The sequence below is a fragment of the Lottia gigantea genome (genome assembly GCF_000327385.1).
Source record: "Lottia gigantea unplaced genomic scaffold LOTGIsca_36, whole genome shotgun sequence".
Classification (NCBI taxonomy): domain Eukaryota; kingdom Metazoa; phylum Mollusca; class Gastropoda; family Lottiidae; genus Lottia; species Lottia gigantea.
Window position 1 is genome coordinate 1,654,517 of NW_008709220.1, and position 11,543 is coordinate 1,666,059.

General features: G+C 36.9%; 1 protein-coding gene across 1 annotated transcript in view; it reads left to right on the forward strand.

Moving 5' to 3' along the window:
- Positions 1-4,939: 4,939 nt before the first annotated feature.
- The window catches only part of LOTGIDRAFT_162872 (hypothetical protein), a gene marked incomplete at both ends in the record, with an annotated part of 24,447 nt that continues 17,843 nt past the window's right edge, over positions 4,940-11,543 (forward strand). Inside the window, 10 exons of the mRNA XM_009058890.1 lie at positions 4,940-5,009; positions 5,046-5,071; positions 5,486-5,642; positions 6,404-6,474; positions 6,954-7,085; positions 7,856-7,898; positions 8,287-8,371; positions 8,978-9,086; positions 9,249-9,476; positions 10,390-10,626. Of these exons, the coding sequence (XP_009057138.1) occupies positions 4,940-5,009; positions 5,046-5,071; positions 5,486-5,642; positions 6,404-6,474; positions 6,954-7,085; positions 7,856-7,898; positions 8,287-8,371; positions 8,978-9,086; positions 9,249-9,476; positions 10,390-10,626 (1,158 nt within the window). The remainder of the gene's footprint in view (positions 5,010-5,045; positions 5,072-5,485; positions 5,643-6,403; positions 6,475-6,953; positions 7,086-7,855; positions 7,899-8,286; positions 8,372-8,977; positions 9,087-9,248; positions 9,477-10,389; positions 10,627-11,543) is intronic.

Here is an 11,543-nt window from a genome sequence, read left to right on the forward strand (position 1 = left end):
CTTCAATGACAACCTTGTAATAAGTGATATAACCAATTAAATGATGGGACTGTGATTCATTTTATCCAAATAGCTTTGTATTAGGCTGTGAATTTAACCAATCAAATTTATCTTTGGCTGTTTTTCATTCATGTGTTCATATTTATAAAACAAACCGTATGTAGAACTAGAAGTATGTTGTTTGGTGGGTTCGAAATTCACACAATATCATGATAATTTATGACTTAAAGTTGTCCTAAAGTGAAACACGGTTGACGTTAAAAAAAAAAACTGATGGGAAAGTTGAAATATTATCTGATATAAAAAGGAAGGTATAAGAATACAAGTCATTGAAATATTTAATTGTATTGAAACAGAGTTTATTTCTTAAATGATATATTTACTTGTTGTGTTTTTTTAACTGTAAACTTAAAATTTCTTGTATGAGGTTTTATAACAGATACTCTCTTATAGAAGCACTGGCCTAGGTTTTCTGTGAAAAACTTACTGCCAGACGAGGTTTATATCAATTGTATATTTTCTTGTTTGTGGTCAGTTTACTGTTTTATCCTACATTTTACTATCAGTTGACTCTTTCTTTAAAATTTGAAGTACCCTAAGGAGTAAAGAGGAGAGAAAATAGCATTGATCCACTCATATAATCAGTAATTTGAAATGATATAATATAACAATGAATGATATTTTAATTGTAAAAAACACTGTATTATATATATATCTCTATTCTTCACAATATATTTATGTCAAATTTTTAATTTTTAAGTCTTTCTGATCAAACTTCTGACATTATACAAGCTTCACAACTTACTGAAGTTTAAAGGTATCAGACGCCAGTAACGATAGTGACGTCGTACACGCCGCGTGACAATAGTGACGTCGTACACGCTCCGTGACGATAGTGACGTCGTACACGCCCCTTGACGATAGTCAAGTCGCACATGCCTCGTGACAATAGTCACGTTGTCCATGCCTCGTGAAATTAGTGACGTCATACATATCTAGTGACGTCTTACATGCCTCGTAACGATGCTGACGTACAGGCCTCATGGCGATAGTGGAGTTGTGCACTCCTCGTGAAGTTCGTGACGTCACCCCGGTTCAATGAGCAAGGTGACATCATGTAACCCTCTTGAAGCTATTTATATTCCCTTTATGAAATGGACTATAACATAAGCGTCTTCTGGAAGCAGACGTACTTGTCGTCCACAACGAAGTACGATTTTCGATCTGGTGTAAGGAGTGGGGGTATCGTAGCCTACAGTACAAAATAAAAGCGGATACACGAGGTATGGATCGGTATGGCTTCTTCTATTTTCGGACAGGACACAATACCTGGTTTATCCCACATTTATCTTTCCCGGATGATCTGTACCTATTTACAGCTGGGTGGATAGGAATTTTGAGTAAAGCGATGAATTACTCAAGGTCGAGAATTGAACCCACGGCCTCCATTTGATGGACGTAACCAAGCAAATGACGTCATGACTGAATAGAAGCAACACGGCAACTAGCAATACATGTAGGCCTATATGAGCTAAATACAGAATGAAAATCTTTAAATCCACGGTCCCCCGATCATCAAGATGTGCCACTGACTTTTAACTCAATCGTCGATAAATCGAATTTTACCAATTAGTTTTATGTGAATGAGAATATCATTAAGTTTCTAACTGGTAACAGTTAAACAAGAAAACTCGCCCTCATCTTTTATAAAAAATATCAAAAGTCGTTTGTTTGCGGATATTTTAAATCACGAAGTTAACCTCCGAGACAATAGAATTTAGTAGCAGTTGATAGACAGACAACATTACACCAATTTAAACCATAGTTTTGAAGGTCAAATGAAGGTCACCAGATAAACAGTATCTAATTAAGATAAGTTGATGCTAAACAATTAGAAATTTTAATTAGATGACGATCTGTACCAGGTTCTGTTTCAGTCCACATACAACCAACATACAGGTACGTTCTGTTTTATATACTCGTCAAATATCTACTTTATGGTTTTACTGGGGAACCATAGCCGAGACGCAAGACACATTGGAAGACAGAAATTAAGTTTGTTTTTTCTTGTAAGTGTTTAACATTATAAGGTACGAACAGGGGTAGACTGAGCGGTTGTGAAGGTATTGATAAATAGCCCAATTCGCACTAGGAAATTGAGTAGGCCTATAGGTAGGGAAGCTTCCCAGTTCGCCAAATCAATGCAACCAGACGAGGTAAGGTGTTCGGTTTGGTGTGAACAGTGGCGGAGCCAGGTTTACGCCCGAGGGGGCGAAATACCTGAAGTTGCCCGAATTTCTAACCAAGTTACGATATTTTTGCCCACTTTTTGCACACTCCGCCACCGATACAGTGGAAAATAAAAGAAGCGATTCATAAATGAGGATTTCGAGGAACTCTGATAAATCATCTGTATGGCTAATTAGATAAGATTTATTGTGTATACGCCTCTTGTGGGCAACATACAAATATAAAAACAATAATTTAAAAAGATTGTATGAAGATAAGAGTTATAAGGTTGAATTCAACTCTCAAGTAATTGAGTTGTGAGTTATGTTCAGACTCGTGACCAATTTCATCAATCGCAACCATAGTAACTGGTAATCACTATATTGTGAGGGCACTTTAAGTAAAAGTGTTTATTAAAAACAAGGCAAAGATTTCATGATTTGGTATATTAATTTGATTTGATAAAAACTCAAAAAAGTGGTTTTTTTTTCTCGTTTATCATCGAGTAAGTTGAGTACATTTCCTTCTAATACGACAGCTCTCACCGGAACTTCGTTATTCGCTCCGAGGCAATTTAAATCCCGGATCCTTCACTGTTGTGTGTTAAACGTCCACCGCACTGCATCGTTTCACTATAACCATCAGTGGTGCCAGTGGGTGTAACCCGAGTCTTGGGAGGCTTTACAGAAACTGCTGGGATTCGTGCTGCCAATTTCAGACAAAACAACAAAGGCATAGTGGAAACTTCCAACCAGATGCAATGTGATATGGACATATATCGGGTGTCTCAAAAAACGTCCCAAAGTTCGGCGGGAAGTATTTATGCTTTTGATCTCTTTCAAAATTCTTACAGATATACTTTAAGATGTCGTTATCTAACCCTGAAAGTCATTGAATAAAATTTGTACAAGTACTGCCGGAAACAAATAACATGTCAAAAAATGCAATATCAAAATGAAGTGCGTCTATACCCTATTATAGCGCGACGGAGAAAAACCAAGTTATAAATCAAAATAATTCAAAAAATTTTCTAAACACGTTTCATTTAATGTGTTCTTTAAGCGATAAAAAAAATTCCAAAACTATTTTAAGTTTAAGAAAACTGTAAACAAGTTTTGTCAGCTGTGAATGTAATTTTATAAAATATTGGTCATATCACTTAGTTCCGTTTGGAGTCCACCCGGATGTTTCTGGGGGTATTTAAATAACTTCAAGTCGTCATAATACTTTACTTTAATTTCAGAAACTAAATGAAAATGTTGTGGATTTTCTTACTCCTTGGTTTAACATGTCAGAGTTGGGCCAGAAAGTAAGTTTTGTTATTTTTCATTTACATTGTAACATCTATGACTATACGAAAGCATTAGTACCTTCTTTTTGGCCGAATGTTTTGATAGGGGAATTGCTTCGCTTTACTAGGGATCCGCGTTGGCTCTGTGAGTTAGACGCTTGCTCGCTATCCTGAAGGTCCAGGGTTCAATCCCGACTATGGTAGAGATAATACCTTCGGATTTTTTAACCCAGTTCCCCCGGTCAGTGATGCATTTAAGAGGGGCTGACATGGAAAAGGCGTCTAGTCGTTCAGATGTACACGTTAAAAATCCCTCGACAGTTGGAAATCGGAAAAGAGGAGGGTTAATGCCACTGTCCTGGCAGAAATTCCCTCAATGCACCCTGCATGGGGTTGTCCGTCTTCATTAGCCCACATGGTGCAGAAAAGTAGGACGTAAAACTCCATTCATTCCCTTACACTTTACTAGTCTCCTTAGAGAGGCACGCGGTTTTTCTGAATAATGAGCACCAACCACCGACATGCTTTTGAGTAGAGTTAAAGGGATTGTTATAAGCACTATTTATCTGGGACACTGATAGCATCAATTTACACCATTGCACCATCCGGTGTCTGTGGTTTTTTAAATTCCACTAAAAGTAAAAGCTTTATGACGTCACATATGGTTCAGCATTTTATGATTTCAGGAATCGGTTATCTAAATATTGGAATGTTGAAAATTGATGCCATCAGTGTCCACAATACACGTAAAATGTTTACAAAACCTATTTATACAATCCCTGTAAACTGAGAACATTTAAAATTACAACGACCTGATTTATACTTCCTTATATTATTCCACACACATTTCAGTACCTATTTTATCACGACACCGTCCAAAATTTACCAAGGTGAGGATTTCTCTGTGGGGGTGCATATTCTAGACCCCACCCCCACCCTGACTAGAGTTAGAGCCCAGTTGGTCGAGGTGCTGAGAAACGGAACAAAGACTTCCAGGAATACTAAAAGCAGCAGATCCGGTGACTTTAAAAAAGGTAAATGTTCTTAAGAATTTCTTTTGTTGAAATTTAGAGACGAGCTCGTTAAGAGTAATTCATGAGTCAGAAATAAATAAATTGATATAACTAAACAATACAATAACATTAGGAGGCTGAGAGTATATAGTTAACAGAAAACACAAGGGATATATTATAGTATAACACTCTTCTATAATAACAAAGTATATAACATTTCAACACAATTTACACGTGTTGTCATCTGATGAAATGATGAGAGTGTAAACAAGATAATATATAGCAAAATTATGACACGTGTAAATTGTGTTGAAACGATATGTATTTGTTATTAAAGAAGTGTGTTATACCATAATATATTCTCTTGTGTTTTTGCTATATATACTCTCAGCTTCTAATCTTATAAATGAATGGAGTTTTACGTCCTGCTCTTCTGCATATTATTGAGCCAATGAAATCACTATGGTTGGAGAGTAGTAAGTAGTTGGTCAAGTTTTTATTTTTATTTTCAGGTACACCAGGTAGTCTGACACTCAAGGTAAGGCTCATCTAGCCCAATCAACATTGGTCAGTGTCGATTCTCTAAAACATTAACCGAGGGTGGGTGGGAAGAGAGAGTAGGGACAACAAAAAGGTCATGTCGTACCTCATAGGAAATTCTTTCCGTATGATAAGGAGTTATAAAGAAAGGGGGGGGGGGGGGGGCACGGCCAATTCCCGATTGAGTGAATTTTTGAAACCAACCCCTCCCCCCAATCCCCAGCCCCGCCCTTTCGGAGATAGTATTAAATGAGTTGATCGTGTATCTGGAGTAGATCAATACAATACCTAGAGTTGTGACCAAAAACCAGCTGGTAAACAGGATCCTAAACTAGGCCTATATAGTTATCCTTGTAAAAAAAAGTTGTTTCCTTCTTTCATTTGAAAACATGTAGCAACTTGCCTTTTTCAGCTTCCTTCAAAAACTATTTTGACGTCACAATATGTACTGAAAGTTCCCGGCAAACAAGGAGTGGTGTTTGAAAATGAAAAATACCTGAGCGTTTCCCGCCAAAAAATGACGACGTTGATTCAAACGGACAAGGCCATGTATAAAGGGAGACAAACAGGTAAGATTTTATAAACATCTCAACATGTGAATCATATGTTCGTGGCCGTAACCAGGAATTTTTTGGCGAGGGGTCACGTGGCAGGTGCGCTTCAGACGTTAACCCCTTTACTGTACACATAAAAAAGGGGATGTATTTAGCGGATATCATATTTATATTTTATAAACAAAATCTCTCATTTCCCTTGTCTCTAACTTGGCAAAGATCTATATGCATGACTTTGCATTATATTATTTCGTTTTATTTTTTTGTGTGGGCTACTGTATTTTTGAGTCATGAAACTGAATGGTGTTACCTAGTCCGAAACATCTGCCTCTATTCCAGCTTCTGATCGATATTTTTATAGTTGTCAGCTGGAATAGAGTCACAAGAAAAACACCCTTTTAAATGGGGATTTTCCACACCTCCAAAGATCTAACATAATATTGAATTATCTCCGAATGATTGTAAATTAGTGTTGGACATCACCGTAATTCCGTTTTGTGACTCGGTGACCTTTCAACTTTTGGCTGCGCACGCAGTTTTAAATGGCCTCGGCTAGATCAGTTTCGCCAAAAAAAACTTTGATGGAACCGACATAAATGGTGTAGGGATAAAATGATGGTATGACTGAACTACAAAAATATTCCAGAAAGACCTGGGTTTTGCAGATCTCGGGTTTATATAGGTTTAAAACCCCCGCATATGTGTAATGTCCTCATTTAACAGTGCTTATTTTTTCTGTCTCTACACCAGCTGACATCTAGGTTCATATTTTTCAGTGAATTTCCGGGTGGTGACGATTTATCCTAATTTAAAACCGTTTAAAGGAGAAGTGGATGTCGATATTACGGTATGGAAACATTTTGTTTGCACGAAATATTTCGACATCTGTCTTGTGCAATCTTTCAATGGAGTATTTTTTATTGGATTGGGGTGGGGGCGCTCCGTTCTTTAGTGGGGCATTCCCCCCGTTGCCACCCTTGCCAGGCCCGAAACACTATGTTATAGAATAAACTTGTAGTACATCTGGATTAACGTTTGTAAACGTAGTATGTAATATATTCAGAAGTAGAATTATCCGCGTTTGAATATTAAAATGACGACTCGTCAATTTAAGATAATCTGTAAAGACATATATAGAAATAGTGTGTAAAATTCATAGTTTGAAGTATTTTTAAAGGAATTTTTGTACATTTCTAGCATTTCTGAAGACTATTTACATATATTCAAGATTAAAATCACCACCCCCCCCCCCCCCCACCCCCCAAAATGGCACACATGTCCCTTTATAGCTAACTTTGTGGTTATTATACATTTCTGTTATTTCAGGACGATAAAGGTAATAGAATGAAACAGTGGAAGGGAAGGTCCTCATCAACTGGTGTCATTCTAGAGAGACTACATCTTAGTGAGGAACCCAGAACGGGAACCTGGTTTATAAAAGTTCGAATCCCCAGTCTTGTAAGTTGTGTTAATCATATTCTTAGGCGTAGGGTAGGAGCCGAATTAAATGAGAAAGGGGACTTGATTTATTACAGTTCGAATCACCAGTCTTTTGTAAATATAACATTCTTCATATTCATAGACGTAAGGTATAGGGGCGTAAAATAACGAGGACGGGAACATCGTTCATTACAGTTCGAATCCCTGGTAAGTGTACCAAGATTGTAGAAGATACATCTGGAATCTGAACATTAAGGAGTTGGAATTCCTAATTTTTAACGCCATAACTTTACGTTAAAGGTTACTTTACCTTTCAAAGTTTGTTATGGAAGCTGTTAGAAAACTACTGTACGGATTTGAGTAAAATAAACGCCTAATAGTAGAGAAATAATCTCCTATGTTTTTCTAAATATTTCAACTACATGTAACGAGTCGTTATAAAGCCAATCGCCGAATCTAGGTCAAACTGCTTAATTAACAATTAGTACTCTCAGTTTTTAATTTTCCCTTTTAAAATAAATTCAGTTTGATCAAGAATATATATAGATATAAATAGCATACTTTAGAAATATTTTCAGGTATAATTTACGACGTTTGATAATGAAAATGAAATGAGGATGCCCCTTTTAGTGGAATTGCAGGAACCACAGACGTCTGATTGAAAGTTTGAATGGTGCAAATTGATGGCATCAGTGTACCCGTAACATGAAATAAAATACATAAAATTTATAGAAAACCTCTTCACAATCCCTTTAAGTAGTCTTTCAATCAACTATTTTGTATTACAGAGTGGCTACAGTAAACAACAATCATTTCTTGTTCAACATTATGGTGAGTAAAGTTCGAATTTTCTTTTGTTCAGTGAACAATAAAGTAAAAAGGATATTGATATCAAGAACGACCACGTGATAGGAACGGTATCGTGTTGTGAATTAGGAGCTATGGTTTCAAAAATCCATCAAAAATATATCGGAGCCCTGACTGTGAAGGTATTTCATAATTTCCAAAGATGAGTATAAAATGACCATGTTGAGTTCGTTTCATTTTATTTGGGGTGGTGGTGGTTCATACTTCTTATGACGAGTTCCTTTCAAGTTTTTTTTAAGGGAGGAGGGGGGGGGGGGGGGGGGCAATACCTCATGGTACCCAAAATCTACCCCCTGTTTGACCTATATACTCTCTGCTTGACTTACATTTTAAACTTTTATTTAATTTTCAGAATTACCTAAATTTGAAGTTAAAGTTGAGTTACCTCCCTTTGGACTACATTCAGACACAGAAATTCATGGTACTGTGAAAGCAACGTAAGTAGGATTGAGATGGCAATTTTTGGACATTTGTGCATAAAGTGAATCATGTTCACATCGTTTCCTACCATGCCATAGGCTGTGTATTCGCTTCCTCTATTTTCTACCGTATAGATAATCCCGCACCGTTCACTGCGCCAGACACAGTACCTCCTCTTCACAGCTTCATAAGAAGGTAACTGAAGTGCCGAACAAAGTAAAATTAGAAAAGGAAGAAAGTAGGAAAATAGAATCTGAAATTTGGTTGATGTTCATTTTTATACGCCCACACATAAGTATGGGCGTATATTGTAGTTGCCCCTGTCGTCCGTTCACATTTACCTCGTGCTCACTCTACAGACTACAATTCTCTATTGATTCTTTTGATCTTTTGTATGTGTGTCAATATCATTATGAAGATGTGCACTATTGAATTTGGTGAGGATCCGATGATTTTCTTGAGAGATATCGTATAAAACTCTGATATCACTTTTTTTTCACTTTTTTGGCTCATGCTAACTCTACAGGCTACGAAATAGAGTTTGTTTTACAGTTCACATTTAGCTCTTTATCAAGCTGCTGGTGGGCGTATTCCTGACTTGCATATTTTCTTAACTTTTTTAGATATACATTTGGCAAGCCTGTCGAAGGTCATTTGGATCTGAGAGCCTATGCTGGAGTAATCAGGGACTCGTGTGGTATGGAAGCCAAGTCCGTGCAACAAGTTTCAAAGGTAATGGAAAGTGTTTTAGAGGCGTCATAATTGTTGAATTGAAGATATACCGTTGAGCTAATAGCTAACGCCAGAAAGTGGGCAAGGAGGTTTTTTTGCCAAACAGCAACAATAGCCTATTATTCGCCAGCCAAATCAACAGATTTTGTCTTGTTCTTTCAGATCAATGGCGAAGAGAAATTTATATTTTCTGTGGCCGACATCAAGAAATCGAGAAGTTATTGGAATAATTTGTCTAATGTCCAGATTGTAGCCCGAGTAACTGAGAAGGTGACTGGTAAAACGCTGAACGGAACGGGAGAGATAAGTATCTACCAGTCTAAATATAAAGTCGATTTTCTCCCTATTACACCATCAACATTTAAACCCGGACTACCCTACACTGCTTATGTAAGTTTCTTTAAACAGTATTACTCTACTTTTAGTTTTGCTATCCCACAATTCCTTATTTTATCAAGAAATGGGTTCTACATGGCACGTTTTTATTGATTAAAAATATTACTACCTACTATACTTTCATTTTGCTGACTAAACCGGAACTGCCCTACATTGCTTGTATAAGCTTATAGATATGTTGTTTTAAAGGATATTACCGTCTTGATATTTGCTAAAAGAAGTTTATTTCAGCTATCTATATAATATTTGTTTAAATATTTACTTCACCAGCTGACAGCTGACAATTTAAGCTATTTGTATAGTAGTCGAAATATTTTCTATACTAGCCTAGGGTAGGACCTAGGGTAAGAACTATGGTAAGACCTAAAGTAAGACCTAGGTTAAGGCCTAGGGTAAGACCTAGGTTAAGGCCTAGGGTAAGGCCTAGGGTAAGGCCTAGGGTATAGCCTAGAAATTAATGTATAATGGTCGTCTCAATATCTACTCTACCAGCTGATAGAGCTCAATTTAAGCTATCTGTATAGTCGTCTAAATATTTACTATACCAGCTGATAGAGCTCAATTTCAGCTGTCTGTATAGTCATCTAAATATTTACTATACCAGTTGATAGAGCTCAATTTCGGCTATCTGTATAGTCATCTAAATATTTACTTTACCAGCTGATAGAGCTCAATTTCAGCTATCTGTATAGTCATCTAAATATTTACTATACCAGCTGATAGAGCTCAATTTCAGCTATGTAAATATTTATTTTACCAGCTTTTAAGACTCATTTTCAGCTATTGGTACAATCCCTTTAAGACGTGTCTTGAATATGTCCACTGAATTTGTATCATTAAAAGTACCCGCCATGTTTCTTGAAGGCCCCAACATTGATATGGTTTAATTGGATTTTTGCTTTCGCAGGTTAAAGTCACAACACAAGATGGCGTCCCGGTCACAGCACAGACATCACGTGATAAAATAGAAGTGTACACATGCGCAGACTTCACCAGACAAGATCCAGACCAAAATAAATATGCCTGTCACCAATTCCAGGGCACCTACGCTCTACCCAAACAATCGCTGAGCCCCACTCCCTCGGGAATCGCCAAAGTTGACATCGGCGAGATTCCTGTCAATACCACCAGCATTAAAATGAAGGTACGATTTTAAAATCAAGCGCATATTAATTTAAAAGTTTTTTTTTATCATATGATCATCTTATTCAATTCTTATTCTTGAAAAGGTCCATGATAACAACGTTCACACACATTAATGCACACAAAATCTATAGAAAAAAGTCGTGGCATATTAAAGGGAAATAATCGCCTTTTGGGGTGGGGGTCGATTTAACACTTAGAAAATGGTTAGTACCCCAACTTCATTTCTGGAAAATTTAGATATATGGTTTTTACACGTCTTCCCCAAAACATGTATCAGAATACGCCATATGGATTCCATTTTTCAAAAATTTTCTTGGGTTAAACCCTCTAAGACGCACCACGGGATTCATGCGTCAATTGCGCGTCCACAAAAGTACTGCATTTTGAATCTCAACCTCGACTGTTGCTCCACCTATTTGTACCCCAGTCTCTGGTTGCTAGCGCCGCCACTGTCGATAAGGCATAGTATTTACCGATGTCCTTCAAAGAATACATCTTGAATTCATGGCAAATGCTTTGTTCGGATTATCCTCTCATATATCTATATATTCGACTCACTAAGGTTCTTATTCTCAAATGTGTTCTTAGGATTAAAAAAAATCGCTTTAAAGGGACAGGTGCGTCCATTGGGGGTGGGGGTGATTTGAGTCTTGAATACATGTGAGCAGTCATCAGAAGTACTAGAAATGTATGAAAATCACATAATTCCTTTAAAAATTTCTCAAACTAGGAATTTCTTTTCTTTTTTCTATAGATATCTTTTCTATATATGGCAATGTCTCAAGAAAAGACACCCGTCTTTTTTAACTTTCAAACGCGGATAATTCTTGACACTCGTGGGTTTAAAGGCTAAAATTTCGACGGTGAGCTGTGAACACTATTTCTGATTGGCTTCGCTAAAATAATTCCCATTTT